This window comes from Sitophilus oryzae, unplaced genomic scaffold, assembly GCF_002938485.1.
Source record: "Sitophilus oryzae breed Bouriz unplaced genomic scaffold, Soryzae_2.0 scaffold_808_pilon_pilon, whole genome shotgun sequence".
Taxonomy (NCBI): domain Eukaryota; kingdom Metazoa; phylum Arthropoda; class Insecta; order Coleoptera; family Curculionidae; genus Sitophilus; species Sitophilus oryzae.
This window is the reverse complement of record NW_022147426.1, coordinates 4,505,411-4,523,580: the sequence shown is the minus strand read 5'-3', so window position 1 is coordinate 4,523,580 and position 18,170 is coordinate 4,505,411. Positions and strand designations below refer to the sequence as shown.

Below are 18,170 nucleotides of genomic sequence, written 5' to 3'. Positions count from 1 at the left end.
CAAAAAATAAAAATATTTTTAGAACCTCAAACTATACAAGCAACTCGTTGTTTACATCGCAAACAACTATACGAGTTTAGCTTAGTTGTTTATTGCGAAAAGTTTTTGGTTTCCGGTGCGAGGATATTCGAAAAATTATCTTCCGCCGCCAACTTTTCCTCTGGATTTCCTTTTGGCGCAATTTTCCCTCCAAGTAACGAGAGCGCGACGATTGTTGCCTAACGACGAATCATTTTTAAGGCTCCAAATTTATGTAAACCACTTCGGCATTCGCTGCTTTTTCCTCGGCTTTCGACTTGTCGTGATTTGCACAAGTTTTATTGGAAAAATTGCGGTAATAAGAAAAGTTACTGTCAGGTCGTGCATTATTTTATTATCTTATAGCTTCGAGATTGTTGATTAAAGCTTATTTATATACTTTCTTTTATGTAGATCCACCATATTTTCACCAACACCCTGTATTAGCACATTCCAAATTTAAACTTAACATTTTCAAGCCGTTCATTCTAATTTCAACTCTAATACAAAAACTAACATTTCTATTTAACAATGTTTTTATGCTTAACCGATCAAGAATTTTGGTGACATCTGAATAGAAGTTCTAAAGAAAATTCCTAGGAAAATATCTTGACGTGATGTTTTTAGCTTGAAAAAGTTCATTCAATCAAAAAATAATTCATTATCATACTTACTATGAAATATTTTAGGATAATAACCATTTTGCAATGCGTATCCTTAGTTAATCAAAAGTGATTTATAGGTATGTACGGTAAGGATTTTTAAGTTAGTTATTTATGATATGATGGTGGTATGATTTTATTTTCTGTTGACACTAATTATTGTAAGTACGTAAGTACGTAAGTACTTAAAGAAAATGTAAATTTATGAGAAATTTTCTAAAATTAAGTAAAAAAAAATAAAAAAGCAGTCTCTGATTTGTCAGAAATCAGAAAAATTAACCACTATCCTCAGTTTTTCTTGACAGAGTTGTTTTTCATTTCATTCTCGTCCCTTTTCCCGTTCCTGGCTGTCGATAATCCTGAAGCCCCGACAAAAATTATCTTCTAAATCTCAGATGACCTGAAAATAGTTATTTTCCTCCTTGCAAAGTTAATTCTTTTGACGTATTTCCGCCAGATCAGATACGGAGTTAATGGGAACTGATATTGAAGATAAGAAGGTTAGTCGGCAGGTTTAAATATGTATTAACTTTGAAGAAATACTGTTATACAGGGTGGTTCTTAATGGCATGATTCTTGGACATATTCTAAGAAAAAAACTTCATTTGAATGTATGTCCTAAACATCTTAACTTTGGAAATTCAAGGTGGTAAAATTTTCAAAAAAAAATCTTTTTATATCTCCGATCACAGAGTTATTAGTGCTCTGATATTATTCATTTCTCTATGAAACTTGATACTCGTTTTCTATGCATCAAAATATATTTTTGGTGTAAAAACAATTTTACTTTAACCACTGGAGTCCATACGAAAAATAAAAATTACAAAAACATAATTATATACCGTATGATCGAAAAAAAACGGCGTCCAGTTGGCTGGGAAATGACGATCGATGACATTTCCCATATAAATTTACATATAAAACGAGATATAAAATGACAGCGATCTTCATTTCATAGCCATCGCTGACGCCGTTTTTTCTCGAATCATACGGTACATATTACACATATTTTGCTTAAAAAAATTAATTCACTTTACTCAGTGGCGGATACAGGAATTTAGTTTAGAGGAGGGCCCAAAATAAAAAGCAGTGTAGAATACGCTTTTTAGGGCGCCATTTTTATCCCAAAAGCCTAATATTTAACACAATTTACAGATTTTAGGGGGGGCCCGGACCCCATGGGCCCCCCTCTGTATCCGCCACTGACTTTACTTCAAAGTTAAATCGCTTAAAATCTGTTTCGATGACTGATATTTTTTAAACAATTTTTTTTAAACATGGAAAAATGTATTTTGATGCATAGAAGACGCGTATCAAATCTAAAGATATGTACCTATATACAGGGTGTCCCAGAAATAAGTGCAAGTATTTTAACTGGTAGTATAGTTCAACCCCAGAAACACGCCTATGAGGTTTTTTTGCGAAAAAAAAAATTAAAAATTTTTTTGATTTTTTTTTAGTTAAAAAAAATAAAATTTCTTGATAATATATCAACATAAGTATTAGATTAAATTTACAAGAAAGAAAATTCAAAAACGATCCAGTGGTTCTCAAAATTTTACCAAAAAATCACTTTTTTGGAAATGTTTAAAGTAAAATAACTCCGTTATTTTGGACTCATTTGAAAAACGATAAAGAGAAAATATGTTTCTTTTATCGAGAACTACCACTCCTTAAAATACTTGCACTTATTTCTGGGACACCCTGTATAATAAAGTTATTATGAAGACTATTTTTTAGAAAAAATTACTACCCCTGGAGTACCTCATGAATTAATGTAAATAGTATTTTTCTTAGAATAGGTACAATAATCACACCCTTAAATCTTAGCATGTAATTGAGGAATACCCTGTATGATAGACTAAAAATTAAATCTATGCCCGGTATAATTTTTAATATTGTATCATTTAAAATTATTGTCTGAATTATGTTTGCAAAAAGTTTGAAAGATGTTGAATGATGTTCATTTTATTTTGTATAAAGATACATTCTTGCGATGCTTTTATATAATAACGATACCACAGCTGTTGCAGGAAGCGTAATGCGTCTAAAGTTTATTTTTTGTTTTTCCATCCCTGCCTGCATTTCTTGGCGACATTAAAAGTGCATCAGGGGAAAATTAAAAATGCATTGCGCTTTGAATTTAATTCTAAAATGTTACCTAGTTATTTCTCGAGGATAATGCTGCAGTATTATGGTGTGCCAATTTTATATAAACTTATAGGTTGGTAGGTAATTATTTTTTTAGAGAAAATATTAAAATAATGTAATAAACATATCTTATTAATAATAAAATTTGCTTATTTCTGGTTGTGTTTTATTTTTCTTTCTTTTGTTACTATTTATCATCACTACTTACGTATCTTTTACGACAAAATTAGTTGTTTTTTAGTTTTAATTATAAAAACACCTAATTTCTAATTACAAACATGATTATAATAAATTATAGAGCCATTAAGTTTTTCTTGACAAACCCATATTTTATATTAAAGATAGATTAAAAAAAAGGACAAATGCTAAATTTAAATATAATGTGGCGCCAACTGTCGGCCAAATTTTAAACTAAATAATTTTTAAGACTCGTGGCGCCCTCTATTATTATTAATCTAAACAAAATTAACTTTAAACTAGTGGCGCCATCTATAAGGCAATTGCCAAAATTAATCCATTGAAGATTCCTGTAAACTGGTAGTGTGTGGCGACACCTGTCGATAGGTAGACTAATCTTTAACAATGTTTACAGGTTTCTTTAAAATACTCTTGCGACATCTATTAATTAGTAAGAAAAGTTTAGTTAGAAAATTAAAATTAATTTAAAGAATTCTGCAATATTTAGTGCCCAAAAAGTGTTGAATTAGCGCCATCTCTGATTAAAATTTTACATTATATTTTATTTTAACCTAAGAAAATACAACTGTGAAATAGAAAATTTCTCAAGGATTTTAGTTAAATTTTTACGTAAATTAATAAAATAAAAACAAATAAATTATGTTGTCCATGTTTAAAAAGGTAGGTGATTTTTGTTCAGACTCCTGTTCAATATAACCGATCTTAAGAGACATATTGAAATAGTTATGTAAACACTTGATCGAAATAGTATAATCCTGAGTGTGTATATTACGTTTCCCTAGTTTTATTTATAGGTATTGTTAATATTTTAGTATGAAGAGAAGGAAATAGTACAATACTTTACAAGGTACCCTTTAATTCGCGTTATGTACAAGAGAAAAAGGAAGATTTGAAGGTACTTGATGTCAAGACGCAAGAAGATGAAGGGTCTATAGTAGAAAAAAATGGTCTAAATGTGATAATAATAAAATGCCTTATACTACAACTCAACTTAGGCCAACTGAGAAAGGACAGACAGTGTTTTCTACTTGTACAAACTGTAAATTCAACGAAAACATAAATTCGTAAAACAACTGGTTTTTGTACATAATTTACTTCTTTGCATCGTTCTGGAGTGTTAAATATATTACATGAATATAACAAGTGAGTATTACAATAAAATTACTTTGACACAATGCACAAATTTCTTTAGAAAACTTAATTTTAATATCAGTATTAACATAACTAGAGTAAAACTTATTTTCTATGCCATATTTTGTTGTTTTCACCGTAGTTTATAATAATATAGATATTCCTCACATATGTCTGAGTTACTAATAAAAATTATCCTTTTTACAATGTTTCTCTATCATTAAAAACATTTTTCAATTTGGATATATGGGAATTTCTTTTTGTGATGTTCGAAACTTGTTTTAATCCTGAAATATTAATATGTAATAATAAAAAATTGAAAAAGAAATAGTAAGTACTTTAGACATTGTCTTCTCTTGGATGTTTTCTTTTAATTTTGTCCTTGGCATTAAAAAGAGGTGCTTTAAAGTGCAGTTTCTCAGCGGCTCAATTTCTGGCCGATCAAGATTCACTTTTGATTTCAAGAAATCCTTACATGGGTTATTAATAATTAATATATTAATTTAATTATTTGAATTACTAAGATTCCTTCTCACTCAATATGAACATTGTACTTTAGTCTTTAGTAATTACTCTATTTATCCATTTCTTAGTACTTGTCTTGGATAAAATTTCTTCGACCAAAATTCTTCAGCTGGTATACAGATTGGTGAAATAATAGTCAATATAAGCTGTAAATTTTTACTTGTTATAGTAAATATAAAACAAACTCTAGATATTCCTAATTTTGGCCATATTAATATTTATTTCAAATTATTTTAAGAAAAACATATATTTGTTTTTTCTGTATTTTGAGTTGCCTATAGTTTAGGGAGAAATAGAAATGTCAATCTATTATGTTTCTGCTTTGAATAATATAAAAAAAAGTTTTTTATTCATTGTTGTTTATTTTTTAACTTAGTTTTTATTAAAAAAAATAGCTCATTTTATTTAAATATCAAAGTAATAACTTATTAACATGGTTAAAAGCAAGGATTTCTAGATTCTTTGATATATTTACTAAAACCTAACATTCTTTTATAGCTAGAAATGGGAAAAGCAAACATTCCTGAGACAGTACCACGTAATCAACCAGCCAAAGAGTCTTCATTAAAAAAATCTTAGAGAAAAGACACAGAAATTGTAAAGTAAGTAATAAGTTTATTTAGTTATAAGTATATAATTGAACATGGATGAAAACCATCTTAATATCGTATCGTAACACCGTTAACATTAACAACTCAAGTACCGTATGATAAAAAAAACGGCTCCAGTTGGCTGAGAAATGACGATTGATGAAATTTCCCATATACATTTACATATAAAATGACAGCGATTTTCAATTCATAGCCATCTCTGACGCCGTTTTTTTTATTCTATTTACGAATCTTTACGAGTATCGAATAAAAACGGCGTCAGCGATGGCTATGAAATGAAGATCACTATCATTTTATATGTAAAATTATATGGGAAATGACATTGATTCTATTTACGTTAAATTAAGTTAATACTGTATGATCGAATAAAAACGGCGTCAGCGATGGCTATGAAATGAAGATCACTGTCATTTTATATGTAAAATTATATGGGAATAATGTCATCGATTATCATTTCCAAGCCAACTGGACGCCGTTTTTTCTTCGACCATGCAGTATAAAAAAGACAAATATAGCATACATTATTATTTCTTTATTTTATATATTCTTTTACAGAAAAATTATCTTAATTGCACCTTTTTTGTTTCAGATTTTCTTCAAAAATATCACCCACCACTTGAGCCTGAATGCTGTCAACGAATGAATAATGTCTTAGTGTTCCCAAGCAGGTATTAACTAAATAATTTATTTTTTCAATATAAAATGTACTCAGCTGTCATTTTTTATATAAAATTATAAGGAGAATGCCCTCGATTGTTATTTCTAAGCCAACTTAACGCTGTTTTTTTTTATGATTATATAGTACCATACGTTCTAACAAAAACGGCGTTAGAATTGGATTGGAAATGAAGATCGCTGTCATTTTACATTCAAAATTGTATGGAGATGTCATGCATTGTTTTTTCTAAGCTAACTTAACGTTGATTTTTTTTGCCATGCTGTTTTGACTATACTATCGAAAGAAAACAACGTTGGAATTGGCATCGAAGTTCGTGGTATTTCTTTACGTAAAATTATATAGCAAATGTCATCGATTGTCGTTTCCAAGCCGACTTAACGCTGTTTTTTTTTTTAATTATGCGTTACTATACGATTGAGAAAATATCGTCAAAATTTGTTTTTGAAATCGATGACATTTTTCAGATGATTTTACATATAAAATGACAGCGATTTTCATTTCACAGCCATCGCTGACGGCGTTTTTTTTTCGATCATATTGTAGAAACAGATTTTGTATATGTAATAAGAAAATGATGCCGTACTAATATGATTTTTCTATTCTTTTCAGTGCAGAAGTTTCCATCTAACATCACCATGATCCAGGTCCTCTACGTGCATCTTTTTTGATACACCTTGTATATATTGTATTTTATTTTTGTACGATTTGTATTATAAATAAAGTGAATTAGTTAAAATACTTATGTTTTATTTCCATGGGTATTTGTATATATCTACATAATACATATCTCCTTACCTCCTCACTCTTATATGCTCCCGATAGAAATCGGTGATTTTGACGTTTAAAAATGTTGGTACAATTTATGTTAAAGTTGAGAAAATCTAAGTTTTATATTAGGAATATATAAGAGCGAAGAGGTAAATATAATATAGTAGAAATTATTTGTATTAAAAGAGCACATATAAATACATGTTGCTACAAATTTTTAAATCCTCGCTCCCATTTGTTCTCAGTATGGTCAGATTTTTAACAAAAGTTGGTCAAAATAATTCGACTAGGTGAAAAACTAGAGTACTGGACCAACGAGTTAGAATGAGTTAGATTTTTTCGAAAAAGGGCCATAACTTCTAAACTATAAGAGATATCGATGAACGGAAGTCGGCATTCGATTTGCCTTTCAACCCTCTATAAGGGTGCAAATTTGGGGCGCGATCGGAGACAAAAAAAACGTTTGAGGAAAAATGAAGGAAGGTTAACCCCTTACCTCATTTTTCCCCAAAATTTTTTTTTGCCTCCGATCGAGCCCTAATTATGCACCCTTATAGAGGGTTGAAAGGCGAATCGAATGCCGAGTTCCGTTCCTCTCTAACCCTTATAGTTTCCGAGATATTAAGGGTTGAAGTTTAGAAACGAGTTCGAAGTGCTAGAGATAGCAGAAATATCGTTGATCGATGCTATATTTACATGTGGTACTCAATTTGCTCCTTACCTCTTCGCTCTTATGCGTTCCTGATAGAAATCGACGATTTTTGGCCAGGTTTAAAAATTTTCGTGCACTCTTTGACAAAAATTGAATTTCTCGAGTTAGTATCAGGAGTGCATAAGAGCGACTAGGTAAAAATATTGGTACTTAATTTACTCCTCACCTCTTCTCACTTATGTGCTCCTGATAGAAATCAGTAATTTTGGAGAAAGATTAAAAATGTTCGTACGATTTTTGTTAAAAGCTGTATTTTCTCGGATTTATATTAGGAGTACATAAGAGCGAAGAGGTATATACTTAAAAATTTTCGTGCAATTTTTATTAAAAGACAAACTACCAGGGATTTATATCAGGAGATCATAATAACAAGGAGGTATTCGTAGCTATTATTTTTATATAAAATACTGTCTATTCCTGATCAGATTTAAGAAGTTTTTTAGTATTAGAATATATTAACTTAGTGATAATTAAATGACTTTGTCTTTATGTTCAGGATTAGACAGTATTTCTATGTATATTTTGGTTCAATAAAACTCATTTATTTTTAATTATTATTTATTAAAATATTATATTTTATTAACAAGAATAATATAAAAAGTAAATTAAAATCCAAGGTGTTGATGGACATGCTAATGTCTCTTGAGGTAAATAAATCCACTGGCTACCTCTCTGGAACGCGTTGGTTCTGTAAAAAAAATATAAAGAAATAATTAATTATTTATCCACTAACAAGCCTTAATGAAGATCTGTTCTATAACTTTAAATAATCAGTGAATAGATAGGATACATAAAATACAATATGATAAAAAAAAGGCGTCAGTGATAGCTGTGAAATAAAGATTGCTGTCATTTTATATGTAAAATTATGTGGGAAAAGTCATCGACCATCATGTCCACGCCAACAGCACGCCGTTTTTTTTTCGATCATAAGGTACATTATGATCGAAAAAACGGCTCAGTGATCGCTATGAAATAAAGATTGCTGTCATTTTATACGTAAAATTTTATACGATCATTATTTCTACGCCAACCGGACGACGTTTTTTTTCGATCATACGGTACAGTATGTTCGAAAAAACTGCGTCAGCGATGGCTCTGAAATGAAGAACGTTGTCATTTTATATGTAAAATTATGTGGGAATGTCATCGATCATTATTTCCACGCCAACCGGACGCAGTTTTTTTCGTATGATCGAAAAAACGGCGTCAGCGATGGCTATGAAATGAAGATCGCTGTCATTTTATATGTACAATTATGTGGAAAATGTCATTGAGCATCATTTCCACACCAACAGCACGCCGTTTTTTTTTTCGATCATGCGGTAGAATATGATCGAAAAAACTGCGTCAGCGATGGCTCTGAAATGAAGAACGTTGCCATTTTATATGTAAAATTATGTTGGAAATGTCATCGATCATTATATCCACGCCAACCGGACGCCGTTTTTTTCGATCATACAGTACAATATGATCGAAAAAACGGTGTCAGCGATAGCCATGAAATGAAGATCGCTGTCATTTTATATGTACAATTATGTGGAAAATGTCATCGAGCATCATTTCCACACCAACCGGACGCCGTTTTTTTTCAATCATACGGTAGAATATGATCGAAAAAACTGCGTCAGCGATGGCTCTGAAATGAAGAACGTATTTTATATGTAAAATTATGTGAGAAATGTCATCGATCATTAATTCCACGCCAACCGGACGCCGTTTTTTTCGATCATACAGTAAATATGATTGAAAAAACGGCGTCAGCGATGGCTATGAAATGAAGATCGCTGTCATTTTATATGAACAATTATGTGGAAAATGTCTTCGAGCATCATTTCCACAGCAACCAGACGCCGTTTTTTTTTCGATCGTACGGTACAATATGATAGAAAAAACGGGGTCAGCGATGGCTATGAAATAAAGATCGCTGTCATTTTTTATATGTAAAATTATGTGGGAAATGTCATCAATCATCATTTCCACGCCAATCGCACACCGGTATTTTTTCGATCATACGGTACAACATGATCGAAAAAACGGCGTCAGCGATGGCTATGAAATCAAGAACGCTGTCATTTTATATATACAATTATATAAGGAATGTCATCGACCGTCATTTCCAAGCCCACTGAAAGCCGCTTTATTTCGATCATACGGTATTATAAAGATATACATATAGAAATCTTCATAACATAATAACTGTATGATCAAAAAAAAAACGGCGTCCAGTTTGCTGGGAAATGACGATCGATGACATTTTCCATATAAATTTACAGATAAAATGACAGCGATCTTCATTTCATAGCCATCGCTGACGCCATTTTTTCTCGATAATACTGAATTAACTGTATCTCTAATTGAAACGTATATTAATTATACTAATTAAAAGTAAAATAAAAAACACTTAATCACCACAATACACCAAAACACTTTTACTTTTACACTGGACGAGCATTTCGCTAACCATGTTAGCATGATTATAAACTGTTTATAATAATCTGCTGATGATGCTAACATGGTTAGCGAAACGCGCGTCCAGTGTAAAAGTAAGTGTTTTGGTGTATTGTGGTGATTTAGTGTTTTTTATTTTGCTGTGTAACACCAAAGGTTCCAACCCTCAACTGTTATCTAATTAAAAGTGCTAAAAATTAATAACTAAAATTTCAGTCTTATTTTAGTTGCCTAAAAATAAAAATTATATAAATTCTAGATGTATTTTTAGTTGCCTAAACTACAGTAAATTGTGCACCAAAGCGTTTTACGAGATTAATCGTTAATATCTACATTATTTTACAAAATACAATAACATTCCGATTTAACAGACACAGAAAAAATACACCTTTTAGTTAATGTACCTGAAACTATTTAGCTTCCTCTTCAATGATGAATTAAATCCTCATTCCACTGATGACTGGTTGAACTGAAATACAGTTATCTCGAAAAATACTTAAAATTCCTGATTCATTATTGGTAATATTCATCAAAAGGATAAATGTACTGCCCCAGAACTGCATACATCCACTGATTTGTTGTACAAAATGCGTTCTAAAAAACTGTAAAAAGCGTATGACAAAAAATAGTGTATGTAACACGTACCTAAATTATGTTTTTTAGGACTCATCTACTATTTCGGACTCGGCTAACGCCTCGTCCGCAAACAGTAATGATTCGTCCTAAAAAACATCATTTTAGGTACTAGTTACATAAATAGCTATTAAATTATAAATTAAACTTACTTTCAATCATATAATAGAAGACCAATCTCGTAAATCAGAATGATGGCTAAACATCCGGATTATATAAGGGATAACCTAGGTATCTCGTTTTAGGTGGTATTTATGGATGTGTATGGTGTATTAATAACGCTCCTAAAAAACAATTAAAGAATTATATTAAAATAATACAAAATTATTATCTAAAATATGATGGCAGTATATAGTTAACGTGTGAAGTTTAAAGGTTTTTTTGTTATCTGAAAATATTATATAATTATTGATAATGGGGGCCTCTTCTAAACAACGTAGCAAAAACTTGTTTGCCTGTACAAATAAACACCTAAAGAAATTAGGAATGCAAAACATCTTTAAACTATTCCAAAAAAAATTGACCAAAAAATATCAAATGCCTCTAAATAAGCGATACTCAGGGTAACTAAATGTTTAAAGTACTATAGAGACATCAAGGAAAGTATCTATATTTCCCTATACTCAATATAGAAAAAGAAAATTATGAAAATATGAAAAAATGCTTTTAAAGATGATGTAACTGAAATATTTGAAAGGGAAAAAACTATAGAAAACAGACAAAATAATGAGCACTTACATGTTCAGGAGGTGTAACGGGCCTTAAGGAACAACATACACTCATACAGTGTACAGAAAAACAACTTTTTCTACCAAAAATTAGAAAAATTATAAGAGCAAGGACACGCTGCGTGTACAACGGAAAATGATACACTGTCAATGTTGTCAGATTGAACACACATGTAAATCAAGGTGATGCTTTTTTGCTGTAATAATAATGCTGTGTCCAAGCTGTGTCTAAAAGAAAAATAATATTTATTCTACTGAAACAATATTTGTATTATATTTATAATATATTTATCATGAATTAGTAAGGGTTCAATTCGTTGTATACCTACAAATATATTGATTTAGATTAGTTTCAGGACTTTGTTAATATCTTGGCAACACAGGCGTGAAAATCAAATGACAATTCTGAGCTGACCAATCACAATCCATTACTTAAAAAAATTCTTGTGTAACCTGTGGATTTCAAAAAAGAAATATTGGTAATTGGGAATAGAAACGCAAAACTTTAGAAATATTTCTATAACTGTTTATCTACGATTAGCGTTGTACAAAACAGAGAGAAACGGTCTACTTTAGAGGCCACGGTTAGTACTTTTGTATTACTGGTTGCATGCCGTATATAAATTCGGATGATTGAATATATTTTATATTTTTTAGAATTTCCTTAATTTCCCTGTTTTAATATGACTGAAATATCCAGGAAAGCTTATATAAGTTGGCTCCAGTTAAAAATATGCATGTTTTCCGAAAAAGAATTATATTATACAAGGATTATACCAAGTGGCGAAAACGCAAGATATTACGAGAGCAAGAAAATGAATGAAATACAATTTAATTTCAGATATGTTAATACTATGCTGATACTAAAATTGAGTTTAATAAAAAAAACTTAAGCATTACAACTAAGTAATTTCATTGTAATACCTACCCGTTACATTTAAATTGTTTATTTTACGATCAAAATGGTGCAAAGAATAAGTATGTACATAAAGCAGTTGTTTCATTATGAATTTTAGTTTTCCTTATACTTACACTTTGTACAAGTATAAAACACTGTCTGCCCAATATCACCCGACCTAAGTTCGACTGCAGCATAAGACATTTCATTATTATATCATTTAGGACATTGTCTTTCAACTATAGACCCATCACCTTGTTTCTCGTCATCAAATACCTTCAAGTCTTCCTTTTTCTATTGTACATGGGGCGAATCAAAATATATCATGTAAAGCACTGTAGTATTTCCTTCTCTTAACACTAAAATATTAATAAAATATATAAAAAAACTCGGAATACATATAAAACACACTCTGGGAATTGTACTCTTTCGATCAAGTCTTTATATAACTATTTCAGTGTACCTTAAAGGCGGTAATATTGAACAGCAGTCTGAACAAAATTCACCTACCTTTTCAGATAAAAGCAGCATAATTTATATATTTTTATTTTATTAATTTACTCTAAAATTCAACTAAAAACATCGGGGAAAAATTTCGTATAAATTTCTTAGGTTAAAATAAAATATAGTGTAAAATTTATTTCAGAGATGGCGCTAATTCAACACATTATGGGGACTAAAAATTACAGAATTCTTTAAATAAACTCAAACTTCAGTTACTAATGAATAGATGTCGCAACAGTATTTTTTTTTACAGAAACCAGTAAAAAATTATGAAACATTAGGCTATTTCTCGGTAGGTGTCGCTACATACTTACAAATTACAGGAATCATCAATATATAGGTTCGGCAAGCGTCTCATAGAGGGCGCCACATATTTAGAATTAATTTAGTTCACAAGACTGCTAATAGAAGACGCCACAAAGTTTTATTTTTCTCTGCTTGGTTATTGGTGTAACGTCAAACATCATAACCAAGGTCTCTTGAATGACAAAAAGCCTTAAAAAATTATTAAAAAAAGATTAGTACAAATAAAACACCACAATTTTTAATATTTTCTTTAATGAGAGAGCCAAGCTTTCAATATGTACAAGCCGATATAATATTATATACAAATTATAATTGTTCATACTTTCTCTAAAAATCGTTTTCTTTTAGACCCTGATGGTTTTAGTAAAATACATCTAAACTCATAATATATATCGATAATATACTATACGTTTTTTTTTCATCTGTTTATTTCATTAATATGCAAAAATAAAGGTATTTCTGTACAACACACACATTCAAGCTTTTCAGTTATTATTAGTAGTAAAATACCTATTTTTTTAATGCCTAACATCTACGTTATTGTTTTTTTTTCTTTAAATATATAACTCTTATTAGTTTGAAAAAATGCCTTCTTTAGAATGCCTAATAACTTTAAATCGAGAAAAAAAAAACAACGTTACGGTAGCTTCCGAAATGTTAAATTTTCGACTACTATGACACCGTTTTTTTTTTCTCAATTTTCTCGAAAAGAAACCTATAATAAAATTGAACGTAGATACTACGTAAGAATGGCGGAAAAATTTTTAGAAGACATTCTAAAAGAAATTTTCAAGGACCAAAAACGAAAAAAAAACGAGTAAAAATAACTCTAAAAACAGAGTCGACCTATTTTGTATACTTTTTAAGCACCTAAAAAATGTATAAGCGTATATTGGTAAACTAGAAAACTAAACAGTAAAAAAATCGAAAAAAAATTAAACTCACTTGAGCTGGAGTTTTTACCAAGCGACACACTCTTCACAAAAATGACGCTTAAGAATGTGTTACTTGGTTACTATATCAAATAAAACTGAAAATATATTAACGTTAATGGTATACAGGGTGCTCTGAAAACTCATACTGATTTTCAAATCACTGGTATAAGAAAAAATGGAAGTGTAAAGAATACAAAAATTCTTTTTGCGAACTTAACTGAGAAAAACACTCAAAATAATACTTTTAAATAATGCTAAGTTTTGATTCTTCACTTCATTCTAAGTACTATTTTGTTTGAGTACATTGCACGAGAATAGTTTAAAGTACTTAAGATTAAAAACTACGTTAATTACTATACAATAAGAGTTAAAAAACCCTAAAAATCAAACTTAAAAACGTTCCTTATTATATAAATTCTACACTTTCAGTCAGAATATCAATCTTAGATATGTATATCACCAGCAAAACTAGTTTTGATTACTAGGGTTTTTATTTTTTTCTTTGCAAGTCTACCAACACAAATGTCAGGTAACAACGCAACATTTTTTTCGAGTTGGCAGACATGAACTTTATTTTTTTTATGTTTAAATATTTATAGATATCTTTTTTATATGCTAGTCCAATAGTTATCAGTCATCAGGTCGAATATACGTAAAAATTAGGCACCTTTTTTAACAGTCCAAACGTTTCATAATTATTATATGATTGTGAAAAATTTTAGATAATATACTTATTATTTTTTTTGTTAGGGTACCTTATTAAGTTAAACAGACCAAAATGACGTATGTAGCTATTGGTCCTAATATCAAAATATATATTTATATAGATATATAGTTGTGTAATTTTCTGTCAATATATAATTATATCAAAGACACGAAAAACTAGACTGATTCTAGAAGTTAAATATGTATATACAGGCAACAAACTACTGATAAATTTGTATGGGAAAAGTTTTTTGACACCAAAATCTAATAATTGCTTTTTTTTGGTTCCTTAATCCTAAATATAAATATAATTTACTTAATTTTATATCCTGGTTCATTTGTTTTGTGTTTTTCTTTTTCAATAAGTAGGTATGGGAAGAAATTCTAGTTCTAGTCAGAAAAAAACTGAAATATCATTTAAGTATTCTAATACGGCCCATTTTGGGTGATATTAGACTAAACAGATAGACCAAATCTTTAATATTCCTTTTTTATATAGACTGCAGTCGTAATCACCAAAATACTAGCGTTGTTTTATGGTTTATTATAATCTCAACAGTCAGAGAAAGACCCAAAATCTAAATGACCTATGAGATATCATGGAAACAGAAAACTGGGATTTAATCGTTTTTACTGACCTATGAGATCTGATGAGATACCTCATCAAGACTACTCTTCAACTCAACAGCTTGGTAAATACAGAGATGCGACTATAAAGAGATGACTTATGAGATTTAATCAACCTGAAGAGAAAACCCAGTTATTAATTTATCTGCACAATTTTTAAATACCTTAATACAACAGCCTGACAAATACTGAGACTATGAATATAAACTATGAGATCTCATAATATGACCTATGAGATCTCAAAGAATATTTAAATATTTTAACAGACTGACTATTAGACTAAAAAGGACTATTAGGGAACCGATAAATACTGAGATTTGAATCTTTAGTCTCTATAGGACCTATAAGATCTCCTAGGCTTTAGAAATATTTTGAGTATTGTAGTAATACTTAACATAAATGACTTATGAAATCTCAAAATTGCAGTAGAGAGTATTAAATAACAACTTGACAAATACTGATACAATGAAGACCTCTGAGACCTTGAGTCTGAACAAACAGTTGAGTAGAGTATTATTATAATGCAGTACATTTTATTTTTCTGTCTTGAGATTTTAAAAATGACCTATGAGATCTCACAGAGACTAGAAAAAAATCGAGTATAACAGTATATTTCTATAAAAAAAAAACAGTTAGAGAAATACTAAGACTCTGAAGACCTATGAGACCTAATAAAGTCTGAACAAAAAATGTAGCAGAGAAATATAATGAGATATATCTGATTTTTCTGCCTTAACAGATTGATAAAGATTGAGACTCTGAAAATGACCCACGAGATCTCATAGACTAATGAAATAATCCAGTATAACAGCATTTTTTTTTAAATCAACAGTATACCTATAGCTTGAGATGCTGAAGACCTATGAGAACTTATACAGGCTTAACAAAAACTGCAGTATACCATTACAACGCGTTCTATTTTATAATCAGCGTCATAACATCTTGAGTCTTTAAAAATGACCTATGAGATGTCATAGACACTGAGACAGATGAGATATCTTTAAAAGACTGTAGAAAAATTATTAAGAGAGTATTATAGCATTGAATAAAAAAGTTTAGGAAAGACAGAGTCTATGTAAATAAATTGTGAGATCTCAAAATTGCTGTTGAGAGTATGATATATCTGATATACAGTGAAACTATGAGATCTAAAATACACCATAGAAAAAGTCATGTAGATTATAATATGTCTGGCTTTAGAAAAGGTTTACTAAGACAATATAAAATGATTATATTGGTGATTACGACAGTAGCCTATCTTGCAACAACTTCAAATATTTTGTTCTTCATATTTAATATTACAAAAAAACACAAACAAACATGTGATTATCACACGAGAGAACGCGTAAAAATATTAACTCAACGCGAGACGAGAGAAGAGAGATTATAAATACACTTAAACATGAACAAATAAATATATATAAAAACCAACGTCTGTCGTAAACGGTAGCACCAAAAATCACTAGATTTTTTCCTTACATTCAAACAACATCTATCTTGTGTATATATTGCTCTTTTAGGCTTTTCAATACTCCTGTATAATTATTTCTTTTTCATCCGATCCGTATTGTCAATACTACCAAAAAAAAACGTTCATCCACTCTGTACAACATGATTCTCAGACCTAAAAGTAAGTAACTACAATAGATTCTTTGTACTGAGTTAGTAATAATAAACAGAATTTCCCTGGAGAATACAGGGAAATATTAAGTGTCTTGGTTTGTTGGTATGTTCGGTTCCATCCTGAGGAAGTAAGTGGTAGGTTTGTACAATCCGGCAAGGTAGTACATGTCATTATTTTCGTAGACAGTGTCGTAGGCGAGGGGGTCGTTCCCGAAACGCCTGATATAGTCTTTGAGTGGTACCACGTCGCATTTGTGCGATATAGTTTGAACGTCGTTCTCGTCTATATGGTCGGATTCAAAAAGTGCGCCCTATAACAAAATCCGACTTAAAATAATATCTTAATATATTATAATAATCGTGTAAGACGATGACTATTTCAAAAATTCGATTCATTTAACTATAGTCTGTGAAACGAATAACTTTGAATTTGACAGTTCCCGCGGGCTTTTCTAGTGTTAATTTTATTAGATTAGCAACTTGCGGCCCTGCTGACGCAATGCCCTCTCTAATAGAACAGCCTCGGAGCGAGATTTATGACGTCACGCTAGTTAGATACTACGGATTAATAAATATGTTGTAGAATAAATGGAAAACATACTTATTACTCGTATTTTTTTCGAAAATCAAAAATTTTAGAATAATTTTACATATAAAATGACAGCGATCTTTATTTCATAGCCATCGCTGACGCTTTTTTTTCTATGATATTGTATTATTTGCAAATATAATTTTTCGAACATCGATACTTGCGAAATATACATATAAATTTTGTGAATGCAAATAATAATACATCACTATTAGTAGATATTGAATGTTTTTTGTTAAATTATATCGATTTTCAAACTCAAAAATTTAAAATATATTTTACATTTTACCCATTATCTTATGTACCTATTCATTATTTGTATATTGTAAAACATTTGCGGTATTTGTATGGTTCATCGTTTATTTGCCAAAGTATTTATTACTATAAATAGGTATATATATTGTATTTATTAACTGTATATTATGTATATTTCATGTAAACTATATCATTTTTAAAATACAAATCAAAAATACGAGGAATAATTAAGTTTTCCATGTATTCTACCACATATTTATTAATCCGTAGTATCTAACTAGCGTGACGTCATAAATCTCGCTCCGAGGCTGTTCTATTAGAGACGGCATTGGTCTGATATTTAGAAATGTCAAAAGCTGATGACATTTTACTTTTGACAATTATGACATTTCGTGTTGATTTTTGCAAGAAGAGGAAGAACTGTCACTTGTTTTATTATTTTCCTTTTCTATTTCACGAAA

The 18,170-nt window shown here is 30.0% G+C and overlaps 1 protein-coding gene and 2 long non-coding RNA genes across 7 annotated transcripts in view; 1 reads left to right on the top strand and 2 right to left on the bottom strand.

Moving 5' to 3' along the window:
• The first annotated feature begins 3,636 nt into the window (after nucleotides 1–3,636).
• On the top strand, nucleotides 3,637–6,705 carry LOC115888768. The gene is made up of 5 exons (XR_004051301.1): nucleotides 3,637–3,689; nucleotides 3,842–4,172; nucleotides 5,184–5,287; nucleotides 5,886–5,964; nucleotides 6,585–6,705. It is a non-coding gene; the product is annotated as an uncharacterized LOC115888768 (long non-coding RNA).
• Nucleotides 6,706–10,691: 3,986 nt separating this feature from the next.
• Nucleotides 10,692–13,145, bottom strand: LOC115888769. 3 transcript variants are annotated; one of them, XR_004051304.1, is made up of 5 exons: nucleotides 12,984–13,145; nucleotides 12,300–12,524; nucleotides 11,597–11,720; nucleotides 11,278–11,495; nucleotides 10,692–10,823 (listed from the first exon to the last, which is right to left on the bottom strand). It is a non-coding gene; the product is annotated as an uncharacterized LOC115888769 (long non-coding RNA). The 3 variants fall into 3 exon arrangements; XR_004051303.1 differs by lacking the exon at nucleotides 12,984–13,145 and adding an exon at nucleotides 12,676–12,773 and having other exon boundaries at nucleotides 11,593–11,720; XR_004051302.1 differs by lacking the exon at nucleotides 12,984–13,145 and adding an exon at nucleotides 12,676–12,773.
• Nucleotides 13,146–13,518: 373 nt separating this feature from the next.
• LOC115888751 (protein winged eye) overlaps nucleotides 13,519–18,170 on the bottom strand; it is an 87,926-nt gene continuing 83,274 nt past the window's right edge. For all 3 annotated transcript variants that reach the window (XM_030908587.1, XM_030908589.1, XM_030908590.1), the window contains one exon: nucleotides 13,519–17,176. In XM_030908587.1, the coding sequence (XP_030764447.1) occupies nucleotides 16,949–17,176 (228 nt within the window). In that variant the 3' untranslated portion in view covers nucleotides 13,519–16,948. The remainder of the gene's footprint in view (nucleotides 17,177–18,170) is intronic.